Below are 23,207 nucleotides of genomic sequence, written 5' to 3' on the forward strand. Positions count from 1 at the left end.
AGCCCTTGGTAGCTCTCAGTAGCCCCTGGTGGCCCTTGGTAGCCCTTGGTAGCCCTTGGTATCCCTCGGTAGCTCTCAGTAGCCCTTGGTAGCCCTTGGTAGCCCTTGGTAGCCCTTGGTAGCCCTTGGTATCCCTCGGTAGCCCTTGGTATCCCTCGGTAGCTCTCAGTAGCCCTTGGTAGCCCTGGGTAGCCCTGGGTAGCCCTTGGTAGCCCTTGGTATCCCTTGGTAGCTCTCAGTAGCCATTGGTAGCCCTTGGTAGCTCTCAGTAGCCCTTGGTAGCCCTTGGTAGCCCTTGGTATCCCTCGGTAGCTCTCAGTAGCCCTTGGTAGCCCTCGGTATCCCTTGGTAGCCCTTGGTATCCCTCGGTAGCTCTCAGTAGCCCTTGGTAGCCCTCGGTAGCCCTTGGTAGCCCTTGGTAGCCCTGGGTAGCCCTTGGTAGCCCTTGGTAGCCCTCGGTAGCCCTTGGTAGCCCTTGGTAGCCCTTGGTAGCCCTTGGTAGCCCTTGGTAGCCCTCTGACCCAGAAAGGTTGGGGACCCCCGGTGTAGTAAATATCTGGAGTCCTACAGGTTTCCTTCCTCTGGAATATTAACACCCATATTCTGCTGTGTGTCCCTATGCTGTTTTTACAGTGGTGACCCAAAACAAGGGCTGATGTTCATGCTATCTTCCTCTATCTCCGTCTGTGTCTGTCCGTATATTATGGATTTGCAGTAATTTAGCAATCCATATATGTTATATAGTGTATAAAATACTCTATCTGAAGTTATATAGGATTACTCTGTAATATTCAAAAAGTCAGAGAATGCACGCACATCAGTAGCACAGGTGCTGGACCAAACGGAAGATAATTGAAAGGAAAAGCTCTGCAACACTGTTCGGTCTGCAACACTGTTCGGTCTGCAACACTGTTCGGTGCTCCCAAACAAATGTCTGATTTGATGAAGGACTGAGAGTCCGAAACGTTGTGCCATTAAACATCAAACAGTGTTGCGCACCTTTATTTTTCCCTTTCAGTAGTCTAGAATATTTGTGTCTGTGTATGTGTATGTTTTATAAATTACTTATTATTCACAAAGTCATTATATTAGCCATGTTAAAATGCCTGTTTACAAAGGCATGCATAACACGCGTAATCTGGAGTTATATACCGGTAGCCTAAGTTTTCTATATTGACACCCCATTTGTTTGCTGTGTGTGTGTGTGTGTGTGTGTGTGTGTGTGTGTGTGTGTGTGTGTGTGTGTGTGTGTGTGTGTGTGTGTGTGTGTGTGTGTGTGTGTGTGTGTGTGTGTGTGTGTGTGTGTGTGTGTGTGTGTGTTTGCAGTGGTGGCCCAGAACAAGGCTCTGGGTAGTGTGATGTTCATGTTGGGCATGCGTGACTTCCTGCGTGACCCGCTGGACCTGACTTCCATGCTGCACATCGCCAACCTCACCCTGGAGGTATGTGTACGGTTAAACCACTCGTTCCTGTATATTGGTAGATACAGTAAGTGTACTGTTGGGCCCAAAACGGCTGAAAAAAAAAAAAAAAACGCCAAATGGCCAATTTTTCCCATTTTCACCCGCCCAATCTGGCAACACTGGTTGTGATACTGATAGTGCGCTATATAAATACATGTTGTATTGTGATGTATTGCAGGACGAGACGCCCGCCGCGCCCAACTTCCTGCATGTTGTGATAGTGCGCTATATAAATACATGTTGTATTGTGATGTATTGCAGGACGAGACGCCCGCCGCGCCCAACTTCCTGCATGTTGTGATAGTGCGCTATATAAAGACATGTTATATTGTGTTATATTGTCTTGTATTGCAGGACGAGACCCCGGCGGCGCCCAACTTCCTGCATGTTGTGATAGTGCGCTATATAAAGACATGTTATATTGTCTTGTATTGCAGGACGAGACGCCGGCGGCGCCCAACTTCCTGCATGTTGTGATAGTGCGCTATATAAAGACATTTTGTATTGTGTTGTATTGTGATGTATTGCAGGACGAGATGCCTGCGGCGCCCAACTTCCTGCATGTTGTGATAGTGCGCTATATAAATACATTTTGTATTGTGTTATATTGTCTTGTATTGCAGGACGAGACGCCCGCCGCGCCCAACTTCCTGCATGTTGTGATAGTGCGCTATATAAATACATTTTGTATTGTGTTATATTGTCTTGTATTGCAGGACGAGACCCCGGCGGCGCCCAACTTCCTGTTGCAGTCCTTCCTGCGCCGCCTCTGGCTGTACCACCCCGACGCCCGCAGCCCCTGCTGCATCTCCATGCCAGAGCAACACTACGCCAGCGTCACCTGCGAAGGTACATGTATATGTGTGTGTGTGTGTGTGTGTGTGTGTGTGTGTGCCCCTGCTGCATCTCCATGCCAGAGCAACACTACGCCAGCGTCACCTGCGAAGGTACATGTATATGTGTGTGTGTGTGTGTGTGTGTGTGTGTGTGTGTGTGTGTGTGTGTGTGTGTGTGTGTGTGTGCCCCTGCTGCATCTCCATGCCAGAACAACACTACGCCAGCGTCACATGCGAAGGTACATGTATATGTGTGTGTGTGTGTGTGTGTGTGTGTGTGTGTGTGTGTGTGTGTGTGTGTGTGTGTGTGTGTGTGTGTGTGTATGTGTGTGTGTGTGTGTGTGTGTGTGTGTGTGTGTGTGTGTGTGTGTGTGTGTGTGTGTGTGTGTGTGTTTGTGTCTGTGTGTGTGTGTGTGTGTGTGTGTGTGTGTCCCTGCTGCATCTCCATGCCCGAGCAACACTACGCCAGCGTCACATGCGAAGGTATAGGCCCATGTGTGTGTGTGTGTGTGTGTGTGTGTGTGTGTGTGTGTGTGTGTGTGTGTGTGTGTGTGTGTGTGTGTGTGTGTGTGTGTGTGTCCTGCTGCATCTCCATGCCTGAGCAACACTACACCAGCGTCACATGCGAAGGTACGGGCCGGTATATATGTGTGTGTGTGTGTATGTACACTATGTGTGCGTGTGTGTGTCTGTGTGTGCATATATGTGTGTTCTCTGTGTGTTTGTTCTCACAAGGCAGTGGGCGGTGGAAGGGGATGTCAGGGCATTTGACATGGTAATTTGACATTGTGTGTGTGTGTTTGTCTGTCTGTGTGTGTGTGTGTGTGTGTGTGTGTGTGTGTGTGTGTGTGTGTTTGTGTGTATGTCCGTGTGTGTGTGTGTGTGTGTGTGTGTGTGTGTGTGTGTGTGTGTGTGTGTGTGTGTGTGTGTGTGTGTGTGTGTGTGTGTGTGTGTGTGTGTGAAGCCCCGACCATGGACGAGGGTATCGGGGACGAGCTGCGGTCGGCGGTGCACCCCCTGGACCTGATCACGGGGGCGTACATGTCCTCCAACAGCTTCCTGCGGCAGGAGATCACGTACCACATGGTGCAGAGCGGCTTCGCCGTGCCCCTCCTGCTGCCTGCCGTCTGGCCGGACGTCAACGGCACCCTCCTGCTGTGGCCCTTCCGCGGCACCATGGGCGTCCACAAGGGGGCCTCCGCCTCTTCGTCTGCGGCGTCGTCATCTTCGTCGGCTTCATCGTCGAGCCTGCAGGACTTCCAGGTCAGAGTTGTGGATATAAAAGAGTGAAGACATTTCCGTATAGGGTCCCACTGTGAAAGAAATTGTCGCAAAGTGATCTGCAGGTCAGCAGGTTCATCCGGGTGACACAGTCACATGCGGAAAGAGTTCAGAGCCCGGTATGAACACCGGCGGCTCGAGGATACACACTTTAGTGCCGAACGTAACTGGTGCGGGCACCGACACCGGCTCCATTCTGGTCGGCCCTCAAAAAGGTCAGAGTGGTGTAGATATTTCCGTAGGGTCCCACTGTAAAAAAATGTCCATAAGTCGGCCACCGCCTCTTCGGCATCGTCATCGTCTTCGTCATCATCGGCCATCCCACTGGATTTCCAGGTCAGAGTTGTGGATATATAAGAGTGTAGACATTTCTGTGGGGTCCTACTGTGAAAAATGGTGGCAAAGTGATCTCCCAGTTATATGCAGCCTTCAAAAGGTTCCAAACTAGCAAGCCTGCAGGACTTCCAAGCTCAGAGAAAAGAGTGTAGACATTTACAGTACGTTGGGTCCCACTGTGACGAAATGGCCTCAAAATGTGTCCAAGTCCATATACAGTATGGTCAAACATGGCCGATTTCCTGGTTTTATCCAGCCTTGAAATTGAAGTTCAATAGGTTCCAAATAAACCATTGGCTTCCATAGCTTCTCATATTGCATATTCTCATAAAAGTCTCCTCCACGTTCCCCGGTCCCGCCTCAAAACCAGGGGGGACCGTGCATTTGCTGTGGCAGCTCCTCGTCTTTGGAATACTCTGCCCCCTGACATCAGATCTGCTCCTACAATCACTACTTTTAAATCCAGACTTAAAACTCATTTCTACATATTGGCCTTTGCTCCCTAGTTTCATCTTTTTTTCTGTTTTTTCCCCCCTATTTGTATTTACTTATTTTTCTTTATCCATGTAATTTTATCTTATTCACTGTGTGAAGGCCTTTTGTATCTTATGTATTTTATTCTTACTGCTGACTTTGTCTTGTTTTTAATCAAATTCTTAGTATTGCTTAATTTTAGTATTTTAGTCTGACACTGTACAGCACTTTGGTCAGTTCCTGCTGTTTAAATGTGCTTTATAAATTAAACTTACTTACTTACTATTGAAGTTCAAGGGGAGTTGAAAACAAACTTGTTTGTGTATTTTAAAGGCAGGAGATTTCAACTCAAAGATTTCGGACTGTGTAATTACTTCAGAACTAAAGCAGCATTAGTTACCTTGCTATGCTAACACGAGCATATGGCAGAAATGGTTTTACTTGAAGCCTTTGACCATAGATCAAAGCATTGGGGAGCCATGGCCTAGTGGTTATGGAGATGGGCTCTAGATCAGAGGGTTGCAGGTTCTAATTCCACTCTTCCTCTCCTTATCACACTTCATGGCTGAACTGTCCTTGAGCAAGACACCTACTGTAATCCCACACTGCTCCAGGGACTGTAACCAATACCCTGCACTTAGTTGTAAGTAAGCTGTAAGTCGCTTTGGATAAAAGTGTCAGCTAAGTATAATGTAAAGTAATAAAAGCATTTCCCAACTGTGTTTCTCTACATCCCTGTTCCAGGTGAAGAACATGGCGGTGTCCCGCATGGCCATGATCTCGTGTGTGCGACTCGGAGAGCTCAACGTCTCCAAGTCCAGAGTGCTAAACCGCGTGCTCAGCGGGCCGCGCAAGAAGTGTGCCTTCTTTGTCCACAGGTCAGTGTCACACACGTTATTGAGCCACTACCACATGTTTGCATAAACGACTTGTAAGTCATGTGTTAAGCAAAAGTCAATTATTTATTAGGCATGTACTCACAAATGTCTTGTTCATAATTAAACTATACCAGTACCAGAATATTACTCTTACTAGTACCGGAATATAATGTGCATAACTACCTAGTACACTGTGAATAACTCAAGAAGTGTAGCCATGGAGAAATGGTTAAAGAGGGTTGCAGGTTCAAATCCTACCCTTATCTCATCCTACACCTTCATTGAGCAAGGCACATTACCCCACAATACTCAGTCACTTTCAATAAAAAGCGTTAGCTAAGTGTAATGTAATGTCTGGCACTAATTACGTCATAGTAAGTACCAATCAAGGTCTGCAAGGTCCTAATTCCATTCCATTTTGCTGATGCTTTTATACAAAGCGACTTACAGATATTTACAGGGTATTGGTTACAGTCTATGGAGCAGTATGGGGTTAGGTGCCTTGCTCAAGGGCCCCTCAGGCATGAAGTGTGTTAAGGAGTGGAAGGGTGGGATTCGAACCTACAACCCTCCGAGTCCATGTCCTTAATCATTAAAGTAGATCTGGACTGCCCATGATATATACTAAGTGAATAAAAAAATAAGTGCGTCTTCTTGATCCACAGTGACATGGAGGGTGGGCACCTGCCTAGTATACTGTATATCAGGGGTCCCCAACCTTTCTGATTCTGAGGGCTACCAAGGGGTGCCTGAGGGCTACAAGGGGCTACTCGAGGGCTACTTGTTTGTTCAAAATCATCTACCGATGTTTTGACATCGTTCTCTAATCAAACTAGAAGAATGCCATATCAAAGATTATTAAGGTTTGTAGCAACATTACTGGTGTTCAACAGAAAAGCATGACTGCGCTGTACGAGGAACAGGTAATAAGGAAGGCCGAATGTATTTTAGAAAATTACTCCCATCCCCTGCATAAGGAATTCCAGTTTTTACCTTCTGGTTCCCGTTTTAAATGCCCATTAGCTAGGACAAATAGATATAAAAATTCATTTTTACCCTCTGCTATTCAGCTGCTAAATTCCACTAGGAAGCATAGATAGCCATGAGTTGTATGTCTAGCTACTCTAAGCCCTACTCTGTAGATCTTTCTTTTAGATTACACTTTTATCTTAACCCCTCCACCTTTTTATGCGTTTTAAACGGTTATTTATGTCTGTTAAATGTTTTATGTGGGTGCGTGTGTGTGTGTGTGTGCGGGTGTGAGAGGTGTACCACCATTGCAAAACAATTGCCCATACTGGGACAAATAAAGGCTACTACTACTACTACTACTAAACTATGATTGAATGATAATTTGCTTATAGGTTATATATAAATATTCATTATAGTTCATAAATAAATAATCTCATAAAACAAGAAAAATATGAACCATGACTAAACCGTGACTGTTGTATAGTCACTATTTTTTTTTTTTGTGATCAACTTTTTATTGACATCAATCAAAATATTCAACACTTACATGCATAGGTTTGTGTTTTTTGTTTACAAAATCTTCCTGTACAGCGTATTGACATCATTTTGTAATAGCTTCCTTGATCACATTGAATGATATATGAACACAGAACTGAATTCCCCCCCCCCACCCTCACATCTGTCCATAACCTCCCTCCCCCCACCACGCGGTCTGCTGAGAGAAAGAAAAAACATCCATACATAAAACAAAAAACAAACCAAAATAAAATAAATAAAATAAAACATAAACACACCATCTCTAGTCCGAAGCATTATCTGGTTCCTTGTCAGTAGAGTTTAACATATCAGAGATCTGCTGAGCCGTGTCTTTCCATAAGTTTATGGTTTTCTGTTTTGCCTTGTTGATCCTTGCTGTAGAAAGTTCAAGCAGAACAATGTCCAAGAAATAAGCCATCCACTGGTGCATAGAAAGTGAGTGTGGTGGCAACCATCTCTGCACTATCATTTTCTTGGCTGCTGTTGACCCCGCAAGCCAGATTTTCCTCTGCTTTTCAAACAATTGGAGTTTGGAGTCATCATTCAGTAACCAGACAATGGGGTCTATAGGAATTGGACGCCCTATTATGTCACCTATAGTCTTTGCTATTTTGTGCCAAAATTCTTGTACTTCTTCACATTCCCAGACCATGTGTAAAAAGGTCCCGATTTGCTCTGGTTTACAGAAAGTGCAGTGAGGATTTGGAATGGCTTTTATTTTGAATCTTTTCTGAGGGGTCCAATATGTCCTATGGCAAATGTTAAAATGTATATGTTGGTGGTTTGGGTTTTTTAGAGCAATGAAAAATGTTATCCCACACTGCTTCCCAGTCAATCGTGTCATTTTCAATATTTAAGTCTTGTTCCCATATTTGAATTACAGGAAGTACCCCTGTAGTTGCCTCCATCATTGTCTTATAGACAGTAGAAGCTACTCTCCTTACTGGAAAGTAAAAGAACAACTTCCAGATAGGGTGTGTGTCAAGTGGAGTTCCCCATGATATATCCTGACTTTTCAGGGCTGATCTAATGCATAAATACATGTAGAAAGTTGTTTTGGGAATATCATATTTGGTTTTAATTTCTTCAAAGCTCAATAAACCTTTTTCATTAACAATGTGGTCCAATGTATACACACCCCTCTCAGTCCACATTTTACACGTAAAGGGTTTATTACCAGACATTAAGTGTGAATTGTGCCATAAAGGTGTATGCCTATGCCATTTATTAGTGTAGCACAAAAGTCTCTCTGCGTCTCTAAAATTGGATATTGTGTTTGTGATGATAGGACCATAGCTTAAAAGACATTTTTTTCAGGCTAGCACATGCAAAGGCCAAGTCCTCCATTCGTACAGGATGAATAATTTGTTGTTCTATACCTTTCCAAGGAGCAGTAGCTAAGGGGTCCAACCATATCTTAAGGGCACGTAGCTGAAAGGCCAGATGATATACTTTAAAATTGGGGAGCGCTAACCCTCCATTATTTGTGGTGCGTTGCAATGTTAAAAATTTAAGTCTGGGTTGTCTATTGTTCCATATGTATTGCCTGATAAGTGAGTCAAGTCTCTTCCAGTATTTTAATGGAGGTGCTAAAGGGATCATTGCACTCAAAAAATTAACACGGGGCAGAATGTTCATTTTAACTACTGCTACCCTGGCTCTGAGAGATGCTGGTAGTGCAGCCCAGTTTTTCAAATCTCTCTGCACATTATTTAGCACAGTCTCATAGTTGTCTTGTACAATTTTCTTCATAGATGTGTGGATTGTTACACCCAGGTAAGTGATTTTACTTTGTATTGGAATTGGATGATTGATAAGCCCATGAACTGGTATATTGTTTAATTTAAAGCATATTAGATTTATCCCAATTGATTTTGTATCCAGAGATTGACCCAAATACACTGAATATTTGTAGAATTTTAGGTATGGAGTCTTCAAGGTTAGATATATACAGTAAGATATCATCCGCAAATAAAGATATTGAGTTGTCACATGATTTAATTGGGTAATTGCAGATTTTGTTTTGTCTTATAGCTTGGGCCAACGGTTCCAAAGAAAGTGCGAATAGGAGGGGCGATAGTGGGCAACCCTGTCTGGAGCCACGTTCGATAGAAAAGGGAAGTGAGTGTAGGCCATTAGTTGAAACAATAGCGGTTGGGTTTGCATATAAGGTGCGCACCATGTCAATGAATTTTGACCCAACGCCAAGTTTCTCCAATACTTGCCATAAATAGCTCCACGATAAGCGGTCAAATGCTTTGAACGCGTCCAAAGATAAAACTGCTGCCGGTGTTGTGAGATTTTTGGCTTCATGGATTATGTGCATTAGTCTGCGTATATTGTCTGCTGCATGGCGATTGGGTATGAAGCCAGTTTGGTCGGGATGGACTAACTTCTCAATGACACGTTCAAGGCGTAGTGCCAACACCTTGGAAAACAGCTTAACATCTGTCCCCAGCAGACTTATAGGTCTGTAACTGGCACAGTGCTTTGGATCTTTGCCTTTTTTATGTAAGACTGATATTAGTGCAGTATTTGTTTGACTGAGAAAAGTGCCTCTCTCCATAGCTGATGTTAAAGCTTGTAGGATGGTAGGTCCAAGTATATCAAAATACTGCAACAATAATTCTGATGGGATTCCGTCCAAACCTGGGGTTTTGCCCTTTTTAGTACGCTTTAAGGCAGTTTTAAGTTCCTCTAATGAGATTGGTTGACCTAGTTCTTCAGCCTCATCTGGGTTTAGACAAGGCAGCTCCACATTTTTAAGAAATTCTTGACATTGTGCTGTGTTGGAATTGGTTGGGCACCTGTATAGTTCTGAATAAAATGACTTGAAGGTGGTATTAATGTCCTGGTAATTTGTTGAAATGCCATTCTCTGTAAATATGCTATTAATTGTGGCCCTGGATTCAGTCTGTTTTAGTTTGAGAGCAAGTAGCCTGCTTGGTTTACTGCCATTGGTATAATAGTTTTGCCTTACCCTATGCATTAAGAATTCAGCTCTCCTCCTCAATAAATCATTAAGTTCTGCTCGATTTGTTACAAGAGTATTATAAATTATCCTAGAGAATTTGCTTTTAAGTTTGTGCTCTAAAGATTGACACAGTTCCTCCAACTCTTTAATTCTTTCCTGTCTTTGTCTTTTTAGATGGGCTGAAAATGAGGATGTAAAATCCCTAATGAACCCTTTCGCAGCTTGCCATACATATAAGGGGTCTGTGGTTGAATCTGTATTAATTAATAGAAATTCTGTCAATTTTGCTCTAAACTCAATGTCAAATTCTTTATTCTGAAGAAGAGATGTGTTAAATTGCCATCTTCTAGATTTCCCCCCTGAAGTATTACAGTTAAAGGTTGATATTATTGGGGCTATTGATCAGATAAGATGGCTGGCTCCATAACTATAGACGGGAACATTGGTCGTAATTCAGTAGAGCACAACATGTAATCAATACGGGAATGTGATAGGTGACGCGTGGAAAAGAATGTGTAATCTTTAGTAGTAGGGTTATGAAGTCTCCAAATATCTATTAGGTGTAGACTGTCCATTGTTGTTTTAAACATCTCTGACACTTGTTGTTGAGCTTTTGTGTGGGTAGCCCCTGATCTATCTTGTTCTAAATCCAAAACTGCATTCATGTCTGGCTCCAACAATTAAGGAATATTCACTTACTGAGAGTGCGAGCAGTTCATTAGTTAACCTGGGGAAAAAAAAGTTTCATCTACTATGGTTGGTGCATATACAGAGACAAACGCAATTTTCTTCTCTCCTATGGTGGTGCAAATATAAGATATCCTTCCAGTGTTGTCTTTGCTACATTTATCTATGTTAAGGCCACATTTCCTTGATATCAAGATAGTAGAGCCCTTAGTCTTGGTGTTGTCGCTAGATGAGGCTGCTACTTTATTTATAATGTTTGTTTTGTAGGCGATTCACATCTTTCTGGCATAGGTGTGTTTCTTGTACGAGCGCAATGTCTACACGCTTTCTTTTTAAAAAGTCCAAAAATTTGTGGCGTTTTGACTGGGCTATTGAGACCTCTAATATTAATAGACATTACAGAAATTTCAGCCATTCTCAAAATGTTGCTGCATAATTGAAATGTACTTTACCTGACTTATCTACTAAAATAATTTTATTTTCAGACTGTATAGCTACGAAAATGAGCATGGTGTGATAAAAACATAAAATAAAAAATCCCCCTTTCCCCCCGAGACCGCAACACCCCCCACAAAAGAATAAGATACGTGGCCACATTAAACGCATGTAACGCTATTCCCAGCCCTCCCTCCCTCCCCCACATAACACAGAGAAATAATAATAATAATACAGGTCTTGGTCCCCACATGTTTAACAAACTGGTAACGGTCTTTTTAAATGGTAAAAGTTGGCTTATTTAACAACAGTAACAGTGTAAAGCCCTCTATGTGAAGTAACTGAAATGAGTGAGGACATTTGGCAGGAGAGCATAACCAAAAAGTATCGTCGTTCACTTGCGCTTTTGTCCATTCAGTTCAGAAGGCAAGAGCCGCGGCTGTACTTACATAATCCTTTGGAATAATTTACCGCAATAGTTCAAGTCTCATTCACAGGTGAGCTTGGTCGAGAGGATTCAGTCTGGTCCTGTCGCAGCATCTCTGATGAGGTCATCTCTTCCTCCTCTGGGTGTCCGCGCACCCTCGGCTGGTGATCCTGGCAGGGTCGCTCAGCATCTGTGTCCATGTCGCTCTCGTACACCTCCTCGCCCAAGTTTTCACAGAAGTCTCCAGCTTCGTTGGCCGTCTCGAATAGTAGCTGTTGTCCTCTGTGGGTCACTTTCAACGTGGCAGGATAGATGAGGAAGTTTAGGACCCCTTTCGCGTGCAGCTTACTTTGTACGTCGATAAACTGTTGGCGTCTCTGCATGGTGTAGCCTACGCACTGTAGTCTGCCTTGAATCGGATGGTTGTTGTTGTATTGTCCGTAATTGGCCCGGTTGCTGTTGTATTGTCCGTAATTGGCCCGGTTTTCTGTGCCTGTCTTGCCCCGTTAAGGATTGCTTGGCGATCTTGGTGTCTCAGGCATTTGAAAATCATGGTGCGGGACCCCGGTTTCTTCCCCTTTCCTTTCGCATAGATTCGATGAGCCCTCTCAATTTCAATGATGGGTCTGTCCCGTAGAGTGGGTATCCACACGGGCAGTTGTCTTTGCAGGAATCCGATGGGATCGCTTGCCTCCCGACCTTCCGCGAGCCCTGTAATGCGTACATTGTTGCGACGAGACCGGTCCTCCAGCTCAGCTAACTTTTGCTCCAGTTCTTTCTGGTCGCTAACACAGGCTTTGACAGACTTGCTAATTTCCCTATTTTTTCTTTTGGTGTCATCCACTTTTTGCTTAAGATCTTGCACAGTGGTGTCCTGTCTTTCGAGTTCAGTCCTGATATATTGCAAAGAGGTGTTGATTTCTTGCAGTGCTCCTTTCACTGCATTTTGGACCACAGCTTCGAGCGTGCTCTGTTGTTGCTGCAGGACTTGAGCAATGATGTCTTCCATGTTTAGCTCCGCGTTGTCGTTAGCTGCGTTCGTGGCCCTGTCCTTCTCTGCTGCTAATTTTGACGATACAGTCGCCGGTTTTCTCGCTGATCGCTGCATTTTCACTGACTCTGGCGATAGTTAAACACTTTAGACCGCAAATGTAACAAAAAGACCTGTTATATTAACGAAAATGTGGAGGATTGTGAGGAGCTCTAGTCTTCCGCGTCCATCACGGTTGTTGGTCACGTGACCTCCTCATAGTCACTATTTTTTAACATCCTCAGTGGGCACCACAGTTGCTCCTGGAGGGCTACATGGCGCCTACGGGCACCACGTTGGTGATGCCTACTGTATATTGCCTAGCTAGCATAGTGAGTGAATATTCGTGATGTGTCCACAGGGACATGGAGGGTGGGCACCTGGCGCGTAGTTACATTACATTTTAAAATTACATTACATTACATTACATTACATTTAGAAGATGTCAGGTTATCTGGGGGAAAATGAGTCAAAACACACACAAATATGAATAAATCAATTTATTTTTAATTTCTTAACTGGCTTCTTCTTGGTCCACAGGGACATGGAGGGTGGGCACCTGGCGCGCAGCATCTCTGAGGGCATGGTGGAGGTGGGCTGGAACCTGCCCTTAGGCGACCCCAACGGCGACACCTTCTCTCGCCCGCTGCTGCTGGCCAATCTCCGCGGAGACGCCGCCGCGTGCGACCGACCCATGAGCCTCCTGAGCCGCGGTTCCGGAATCCTGGTGGTGTTCTTCGAGAAGCTGGAGGAGGCCGACCTGGAGAAGCTGACCTACTGGAGGAGCATGGCATGCCACATGGTGCTCGTAGACACCTCACATATATACAGGTGATTATATTACATTATTACATTATATTACATATCTACAGCTAAGAGCATGGCCTGCCACATGGTGCTGGTGGACACCTCACATATCTACAGGTAGTTACATTACATGACATTACATTACATTACATTACATTACATTACATTACATTACATTACACATCTACATTAAGCTACATTACATTATTACATTACATTACATTACATTTTTACATTACATTACATTACATACATTACATGTTTAGATTACATTACATTACATTTAGCAGCTAAGAGCATGGCCTGCCACATGGTGCTCGTGGACACCTCACACATCTACAGGTGATTATATTACATTATTACATTATATTACATATCTACAGCTAAGAGCATGGCATGCCACATGGTGCTCGTAGACACCTCACACATGTACAGGTGATTATATTACATTATTACATTATATTACATATCTACAGCTAAGAGCATGGCATGCCACATGGTGCTGGTGGACACCTCACATATCTACAGGTGATTATATTACATTATTACATTATATTACATATCTACAGCTAAGAGCATGGCATGCCACATGGTGCTCGTAGACACCTCACACATGTACAGGTGATTATATTACATTATTACATTATATTACATATCTACAGCTAAGAGCATGGCATGCCACATGGTGCTCGTGGACACCTCACACATCTACAGGTGATTATATTACATTATTACATTACATTACATATCTACAGCGAAGAGCATGGCATGCCACATGGTGCTGGTGGACACCTCACATATCTACAGGTGATTATATTACATTATTACATTATATTACATATCTACAGCTAAGAGCATGGCATGCCACATGGTGCTCGTAGACACCTCACACATGTACAAGTGATTATATTACATTATTACATTATATTACATATCTACAGCTAAGAGCATGGCATGCCACATGGTGCTCGTAGACACCTCACACATGTACAAGTGATTATATTACATTATTACATTATATTACATATCTACAGCTAAGAGCATGGCATGCCACATGGTGCTCGTAGACACCTCACACATGTACAGGTGATTATATTACATTATTACATTACATTACATTTAGAAGAAAATACACACAGCTAAGAGCATGACCTGAGATTACATTTCTACATTACGCCACTTGGTGCTCCTGGACACCTCACATATCTACAGGTAGTTACATTACATTAGTACATTACATTACATTACATTACATTACAACACACAAACACACAGCTAAGAGCATGGCATGCCACATGGTGCTCGTAGACACCTCACATATCTACAGGTGATTATATTACAGTATTACATTATATTACATATCTACAGCTAAGAGCATGGCATGCCACATGGTGCTCGTAGACACCTCACACATGTACAGGTGATTATATTACATTATTACATTATATTACATATCTACAACTAAGAGCATGGCATGCCACATGGTGCTGGTGGACACCTCACACATGTATAGGTGATTATATTACATTATTACATTACATTATATTACATTACATTACAACACACAAACACAGCTAAGAGCATGGCATGCCACATGGTGCTCGTGGACACCTCACACATCTACAGGTGATTACATTAAACTTTTAAATTACATTACATGACATTTTTACACTACATGACATTACATTACATTTTTACATTACATTACATGTTTAGATTAGATTACATTACATTTCTACATTATGCCACATGGTGCTGGTGGACACCTCACACATCTACAGGTAGCTACATTACATAACATTACATTAAATTTTTGCATTACATTACATTACATGTTTAGATTAGATTACATTACATTTAGCAGATGCGGAAAATGGGTAAAATACACAGCTAAGAGCATGGCGTGCCACATGGTGCTCGTGGACACCTCACACATCTACAGGTAGTTACATTACATTACATTACATTACATTACATTACATGACATGACGTTACATTACATTAGATTACATTACATGACATTACATTACATTACAACACACAAACACACAGCTGGCCTGTAGCATGGCATGCCACATGGTGCTCATCGACACCTCACATATCTACAGGTAGTTACACTACATTATTACATTACATTACATTACATTTTTAGATTACATTACATTACATTTCTACATTATGCCACATGGTGCTCATCGACACCTCACATATCTACAGGTAGTTACACTACATTATTACATTACATTACATTACATTACATTACATTACATGTTTAGATTACATTACATTACATTTAGCAGGTGGGGAAAATGGGTAAAAAACAGAGCTAAGAGCATGGCCTGCCACATGGTGCTCGTGAACACCTCACATACCTACAGGTAGTTACATTACACTTTTACATGACATGACATGACATGACATTACATTTTTACATCACATTACATAGAAGGAAGGATCAGGAAGTGTGCACAACATTGTAGTCTAATGCTCTACACTGGATGCTTAACTTCATCAATGAATTGACTCTAATCAAAAAAAAAAGAATAAAAATAAAGAAGCACTCATCGGATTTCTCTTTGCTTTTGTAAACGCCTCCCAAAATGCAATGTAATGTCTACAGGGACGTAGTGTAATGTAATGTAATGCAATGTAATGTCTACAGGGACGTAGTGTAATGTAATGTAATGTAATGTAATGTAATGTCTACAGGGACGGCGAGAGGGAGACGCACAACAGGCTGCTGCGTAAGGCCGTGAAGGAGCTGGAGCTGGAGGCGGGGATGGTGGTGTCGGAGTGCCGAGGCGAGGAGGAGGAGATCGCCGTCCACCTGATCGAGGCGCTCGACCGCGTCATCCCTCACTTGCACGGCGTCAACCTGGTCGACCTGGCGGGCATCGGGAGCGACCTCTGCTACAACCTGGACGAGGACGACTTCTGCCACAAGGCGTATCAGGAGTCCGAGGAGGTGCTGCGGGGGATGGAGGACGACCCGGCGCAGTTCAAGAGGGACCAGCTGCCCCTTCAGGACAAGCCGTGGAAGCGCCTGGCCGTCCTCTACAAGGAGCAGTGCCGAGAGGACGGCGGCGGCCATTTTAACCGCGAGCGCCTGAAAGCCGAGGAGAACGGCATCCTGGAGGAGACCAAGAAGCACGTGGTGACGCCCTCGATGAGGGCTTTCATAGACGCCCTGACGACCATGCACGGCGTCAAGCGGGCCTACTTCCTCAACTGGATGAAGGCGAGACTGGACGCCACGCAGTGGGACACGGTCTCCCCGCCGGCCGCCGCAATCGCGCAGCAGGTCGTCGTCGAGCAGCCGTCCGAAGACGGCGTCTTCCTGGGCCTGGAGCACTTCCTGCGAGAGATGGGCCTGATGTACGAGCTGTGTTACCATAGTAAGAGCACCGACTCGTACGTGATTCGCCTGCCGAACCTCGGCGCCGAGCTGCTCATGCATGGCGTCCCGCTGGAGATCTACGACGGCGACGCGTCCTGCGTGCCCATCAACTGGATAAACAGAGTCCTGATCGAGCTGCAGAAGAAGGTGCTGCTGAACTTGAGGACGAAGGTGATCACTGCCTTGGGCCTGCACAACGCCAAGAACGCAGAAGTGCTCACCACGCTGTTGGGGGCCAGCTTCCTGAAGGGCAGCCCCCGGCACGCCAAGGGGGCGTACGTGCTGCTGGTCACCCTGCCAGAGTCGCTGAGGTGGGAGATGGAGTGCGAGATGCTGCTCGTCGTCAACACGGAAGGTTTGAACCACCCGGGCCTGCCGTCGGAAGCAGCGCAGAACACGATTCACGATCACGAGTTGGCCACCTTCGTCACGGGGCTCTGCGATATCCTGCTGCTGAATCTGAAGGCCGAGAACGAGGCAGAGATGCGAGACACGCGCCAGGTGGCCGTGAGCGCCCTCCTCCGCAACAAAGAGCTGGAGAAGATGCCTGTCTGCCAAATCATGAGCCAGGACGAAGGGCCCGACACCAAGGCCTTGGCCTTGCACATGAGTCGGGTCGTCCAGGTGTTGTCCGTAGACAAAACGAGTGAGGACTCTTTCACACCAAGTAGCAGCAGCAGCCCCTGCCTATTGGGTCCCTGGAACAACAGCATTCTCTACTCTCCCCTCAGCCCAGAGTGCACCAAGGTCGCTCTGGAAATCAAGAACCTGCTGTTTGCCACCACGCAGAAGTGCGCCCGGAGCCAGGTGACCCGGCTGCCGCAGTTCATGGAGTCCATCCACCAGCTGTGGGAGGCCATCAAGCACGGCTCGTTCCCGCTTCCCTTCGACGGCGACACCGGCGTGGCGGACACCTTCAGCGGCGTGTGCGACAAGATGATCGCCGGAGAGCAGAAGATGGAGAGCCACATGCAGGGCTTCCTGGGAGGAGTGGACGACCGCATCTCAGACATGCGGAAACAGCGGCGCAACTCGGAGGACATCCTAAGGACGCTGGAGGACGAGACGGAGAGGGAGACGAAGACGCAGAGCGAGAGGATACAGGCGAGCCTGGAGGAACATTTCAGGAGAGACGATATCGACTTCCAGCTCGTCAGCAATTACAAAGCCAGCTTCAGAAGCAGTGTCAACACCTACGGTAGTCAGACGACCACCGAGCTCAACAAGACGCTCGAGTCTGCCACAGATGTGTACGACCTGTCTGCCAGGATTAAGGCACTGCAAACGGCCATTGAGGCAGCACTTGAGGTGAAGATGCGAGCACTTTTAAATGATAGCCGAGAGAACGACACGTGCATACTGGACAGCAGGCTGGAATCAGAGTTTGCCAGCGTTTGGAACGAAATACCAACCAACCTGGAACAGAAGGCAGTGGAGTCCCAAGACATTGTTGCAAAAGTGAAGCAAGAGTTGCGCAGTAATCTCAGGATTCGGGTCTTGCAGAAATACATTGACAAACTCGAATACATCGGCAACCCAGGCCTCCCTGACTTCGAAGTGCGAAACGATCACTTTGGCTTCCGCAGCAAGGTGAAGAGGACTCTGTCCAACGACAAAGAAGAAGCGCCGAAGTTCGCCGCCAAAATGATCAATCAGTGCGGCCTCAACGTCGAAGAAAAAGTGAAGAGAAAGGAGACCTACAAAGACAAATATGCAACCGAGCTCCTCGAGGTCGTCGACAAGGGCCTGCACATGAAAGACTTCAACGCCAACTCCCAGTTCGAGATCGACCTCAAAGTCTTCATCTGCAACAAAGCCGCCCTGGCTTTTCTGGAGCTTCAGAACAAGCTGATCCGACAGATGAACTCCAAGGAGAAGTTTCTGCACGACAACAAGGAGAAGTACATGCTTGACTTCATGTACCATGTATGTATTTATTTATTTATTATTTTTAACTAACTAATGTGTTAACTAATGTGCTTTGTTTATTTATCTATTTGATTTCTCTCTAGCCTTCACTGTACAGCACTTTGGTCAGTTTTGTACCGTTTTTAAATGTGCTTTATAAATAAAAGTTACTTACTAAATTTATTACCAGTTCCGCAAGAGGGACCAGTGTCAGAAGGCGGCGCGCACCTTCACCAACCTGTGCCTGAAGCCCGCCGTGCAGGGCTACATCCAGAACTCCCTGGGGGCGGCCATCTTGGACGACATCTTGAAGAAGGACGGCCAGAGGTTCAACGGACCCAGAGACTTCCATTACCACGTCCTCAGGGACCTGCTGGCGGAGGATAGCTTCGAGAGCTTCTACGAGTTCCTCCAATCCGGCGAGACCTACAGCCGCAAGAAGATCCACGACCAGCTGATTGGCTACTTCTCCGGAACCGTCATGGTGGACGACGGACGCGACCAGCGCAAGGTAACATTAAGATGATTACTACTAGCTTAGATGGTTTTAACCCCTTTAAGACACACCATACACACATTTTTTTCCTAAAGAGTAGAAAAAAAGAGAGGAAAAAGAAACTATGAGCCTATGTTATAACCTTACTGTCATCAAAATTGTAATGGCTGTGTCTCAATCTGCTCCTGTTAATGTCATAGCAATGTTGTTAAGATGTAGTTGAGTATTTTCAGCAAATAGTGAATAGGCCCGCCGGCGACCCCATCTGCAGTATTAAGATGATTAATATCATAGATTAGTGTTTCTCAACGGGGGTACTACAGCCCCCCAGGGGGCGTTGGGGAGCCCTAGGGGGGCGTTGAGAAGGATACAGTTGAGAGGGGGCGGTGCTTAGTTGTCATTGGGGGCATTAGTCCATTTTATTTTTTTAATACTAAGGGGGGCGTTGGCAGGCTTATGATGAGGTCAAGGGGGCGTTGGGAGGCTTAGGATGAGGTGTTGGGGGCATTTGTCCAAAAAAGGTTGAGAACCAGATGGTTTTAACCCGTTAAGACACACCATTATAAATACTAAAGTGCTAAAGTGCTAAAGAGAAGAGATAAGAGAGGAAAACAAAACTAAATTGTGTTATAGTAGATGATTAACCCCTTTGCGCAGAGCCTATGTTATAACCTTACTGTCACCAAAATTGTAATGGCTATGTCTTAATATGTTACTTACGGCTCTCTGTAATGTCATAGCGATGCTGTTATGATGTAGTTAAGTATTTTCAGCAAATAGTGAATAAGCCTGCCGACGACCCCATCTGCAGTAAGAGGCTACGATGATTAATAGCTTAGACACACGTTATAAATTGTGTGCTAAAGAGTACAGAAAATCGAAGAAAACAAAACTATATTGTGTTATAGTAGTTGATAATTAATTAATTATCACTATTCATTCGTTCATTCAGGACGAAATCTTCGGAAGGTAATATTAAGATGATTACTAGCTTAGATGGTTTTAACCTGTTAAGTCACACCATTATAAATGGTGTGCTCAAGAGTAGAGAAAAGAGAAGAAAACGAAACTAATTAATTAATTATCACTATTCATTCGTTCATTCAGGACGAAATCTTCCAGAAGATCGACAAGTCGGTGCAGGAGGCGGCCGGCGATGATAGCGGCAGGGAGCAGAGCAACCTGCGACAGCTTCTGGCCTCCATTTGCCACAGCCTGACCACGGGCGCAGGAGGAGTCACCGTCCCCCAGGAGGCGCTGGTGGGCCCGCTCTTCGACATCAATACGCACCGCGAGATCTTCATCGCCAACCTGCGGGACGCCACCGAAGAGCTGAGTCAGGAGATGGACGTGGAGCTGCGGCAGACACGCGACAAAGTGGACATCACGCCAGACCTGCTGTACCGGCTGCAGGTAGTGTGTGTGTGTGTGTGTGTGTGTGTGTGTGTGTGGGTGTGTGTGTGGGTGTGTGTGTGTGTGTGTGTGTGTGTGTGGGTGGGTGTGTGTGTGTGTGTGTGTGTGTGTGTGTGTGTGTGTGTGTGTGTGTGTGTGTGTGTGTGTTGTGTGTCTGTGTGGGTGTGTGTGTGTATACATACATTTTACTATACTGCCATACACATACAAATTGCAGCAACTACACTGACATTAAAACGGGACATATTTGGACCATAAGGCTTTGCAGCAAGATAAAGGAGGTGTTATGAAGACCATTTTCCATCTAAATTAATTTTTGACAAAATATGTAGTTACTGCACTTTGCCTTTGTAGGGCAGTAAAGAGTAAACAAGCTGTAAAGCACATGGTGTGTCTACCCTATCTGTGAAAAACACTGTATAAATAAATATATTTGAACAACAGATGAAAATAACTATGAAAATAAATCCATTTCACTTTACTTGTTTAATTTCCTCAGGATGAGCTGTTTGACCGTGTGAAGGGCTGCGGTGAGGAGTGTCCCTTCTGCAAGGCGCCGTGTGACGAGGGGGACAAGGACCACACGCTGCACAGCTGCCTATGGCACCGGCCCAAAGGCCTGCTCTCCTACTCGGTCTCCAACTCCTCATCCCTCTCACACAGCACCTGCTCACAGGAGGTCAGACAGTTTAAACGTTTATTTATTTAATTTAACACAATTTGATTGCATTTTTTAAGATAAATGCAACATAACACTCACAGGAGGTTTGGAAATGTATTCATTTCATTTAACACAGAAACAGCATATATTAATAGCATTTAAGAAAAATACAAAGTTACATTTTACATTACATTACATTATATTATATTACATAGCATTTAGCAGACGCCTTTGACCAAAGCGACTTACAAGGACAAAGAAATGAGCAATTATAATATAATAAATACAAAATATAGATAATATGTTATAATAATATAGGAGGTTTGAAAGTTTGAAAGTTTATTGATTTAACACAGGAACAGCATATATTAAAAGCCTTTAAGAAATATGCAAAATATATAATTACAGTCATAAAGCGTATTGTACACCAATGTACACTGCACACCTGTGGTGCCACTACAAACAAGGCAGCATTAGGAAACTTATGGTGGCGTACAATGACAGCTGCTGAGAATCCCAAGAAGGTCTAGTGCAAGTCAAATGTTTGTCAGTGCTGCTGGGGTACCTACTTGCGCAGCTGTGCTGCATAATTTGATGTGTAGATTCATGTGCAGGCTATCTGAGTCACATAACGACCTAATTGCTGCGTTAGCTAGCCCTGGACGTAGCTCTGTAAGACTGTAAGAGTCAATGGCGAACATGCTTGTATTTGGGATAGTGAGCTATGCAATATCTGTGTTTTTTACTATTTTGTTTTGTTCTTCTATCTTAACCCCTTTGCACTGCACCTATGTTATAACATTACTGTCACCAAAATTGTAATCTCTATGTCGTAGCCCCTTAATGCGCGCCGTACCTTCAGTGGCACGCTGTAATAGTCATTGAAATGTAACTACCATAGCACTACAATACTATGACACAACACAGGCCCTTTAGTAATGCACCACGACTTGGTCATTACCGTACTAGTAACAACAAATGTATAAAGCCGTGTCTTAAGGGGTTAATCTGTTACTTAAGGCTCTCTGCACTGTCATAGCAATGTTGTTATGATGTAGTTGAGTATTTTCAGCAAATACTGAATAGGCCCACCGGCAACCCCGTCTGCACTACGAGGCTACTGTTCTTCTGGGTTTTTTCTTTTTACTATGTTGTGATGTTTTTATAGTACTATGTGTTATGGATCCCCCTCCTGGGTCTGAAATAAAATAACTGAATTGAATTGAAATTGTTCCATCTCATCTCATCTCTCAGGTTGGGGGTGACAACCTGTTCCTGAATAAGGACACGGCGGAGGCCTCGGTGCCCTATAAGGACTACCACACCGTCTACCCCAGCTGGTACATCAAGGTGGCCGAGGCCATCAGCCCCTACTGGGTCTATGTGCTGACCCGCTTCAATGGCCGCTTCGCACAGACCTACCAGCGGGACCCCGCCGACGTCCCCGCGCACTGGAGCAGCGTCACCAAGGAGGACGCGCTGGCCAGCCTGAGACAGGCTTTCTACTCATAGGGGACAGCAGAATAGGGTAAAATAGAATAGAGTTGAGTAGAGTAGCTTTCTACTCATAGGAGAGGAGACAGCAGAATATTACATTACACTACAGACTTTCTAATCATAGGAGACAGGAGAATATAACATTACACTACCCAGCCTGAGACAGGCTTTCTACTCATAGGGGACAGGAGACAGCAGAATATTACATTACACTGCAGGCTTTCTAGTCATAGGAGACAGGAGACAGAAGAATAGAGTAACATACTGTAAAAGGAATAGAATAGAATAGAATAGAATAGAACAGAACAGAACAGAATAGAATAGAGTAGAATAGACCAGAATAGAAAAGAATAGAATAGAATAGAATAGAATAGAATAGAATAGAATAGAATAGAATAGAATAGAATAGAATAGAATAGAACAGAATAGAACAGAATAGAATAGAGTAGAATAGACCAGAATAGAAAAGAATAGAATAGAATAGAATAGAATAGAATAGAATAGAATAGAATAGAATAGAATAGAATAGAATAGAACAGAATAGAATAGAATAGAATTAGACTTAGAATAGAATAGACTAGGAGAGGACAGGATACCTGTAGAACTGATCAGGAAGTCATTTCTCCAAAGTGCTGTGGCTAACCAGTTAGTACCTTACTGTAGCAGGTTGTCAATGGGGAATCGCATAGCAACCAAGT

The 23,207-nt window shown here is 44.4% G+C and overlaps 1 protein-coding gene across 2 annotated transcripts in view; it reads left to right on the forward strand.

The window, feature by feature from the left end:
- The window catches only part of si:dkey-202l22.6 (up-regulator of cell proliferation), a 34,957-nt gene extending 12,178 nt beyond the window's left edge, over window positions 1-22,779 (forward strand). The window contains exons 3-12 of one of the 2 annotated variants that reach the window (XM_063205884.1): window positions 1,327-1,442; window positions 2,180-2,312; window positions 3,264-3,562; window positions 5,135-5,268; window positions 12,871-13,161; window positions 15,847-18,460; window positions 18,633-18,953; window positions 20,046-20,351; window positions 20,851-21,030; window positions 22,267-22,779. In XM_063205884.1, coding sequence (XP_063061954.1) covers window positions 1,327-1,442; window positions 2,180-2,312; window positions 3,264-3,562; window positions 5,135-5,268; window positions 12,871-13,161; window positions 15,847-18,460; window positions 18,633-18,953; window positions 20,046-20,351; window positions 20,851-21,030; window positions 22,267-22,524 — 4,652 coding nt within the window. In that variant the 3' untranslated portion in view covers window positions 22,525-22,779. Of the gene's footprint in view, window positions 1-1,326; window positions 1,443-2,179; window positions 2,313-2,336; window positions 2,411-3,263; window positions 3,563-5,134; window positions 5,269-12,870; window positions 13,162-15,846; window positions 18,461-18,632; window positions 18,954-20,045; window positions 20,352-20,850; window positions 21,031-22,266 lie in introns of those variants that run through there. The other variant, XM_063205885.1, reaches the window with a different exon arrangement.
- The last annotated feature ends 428 nt before the right edge of the window (window positions 22,780-23,207 follow it).

This window comes from Engraulis encrasicolus, chromosome 8 (assembly GCF_034702125.1).
Source record: "Engraulis encrasicolus isolate BLACKSEA-1 chromosome 8, IST_EnEncr_1.0, whole genome shotgun sequence".
NCBI classification, from domain to species: Eukaryota; Metazoa; Chordata; class Actinopteri; order Clupeiformes; family Engraulidae; genus Engraulis; species Engraulis encrasicolus.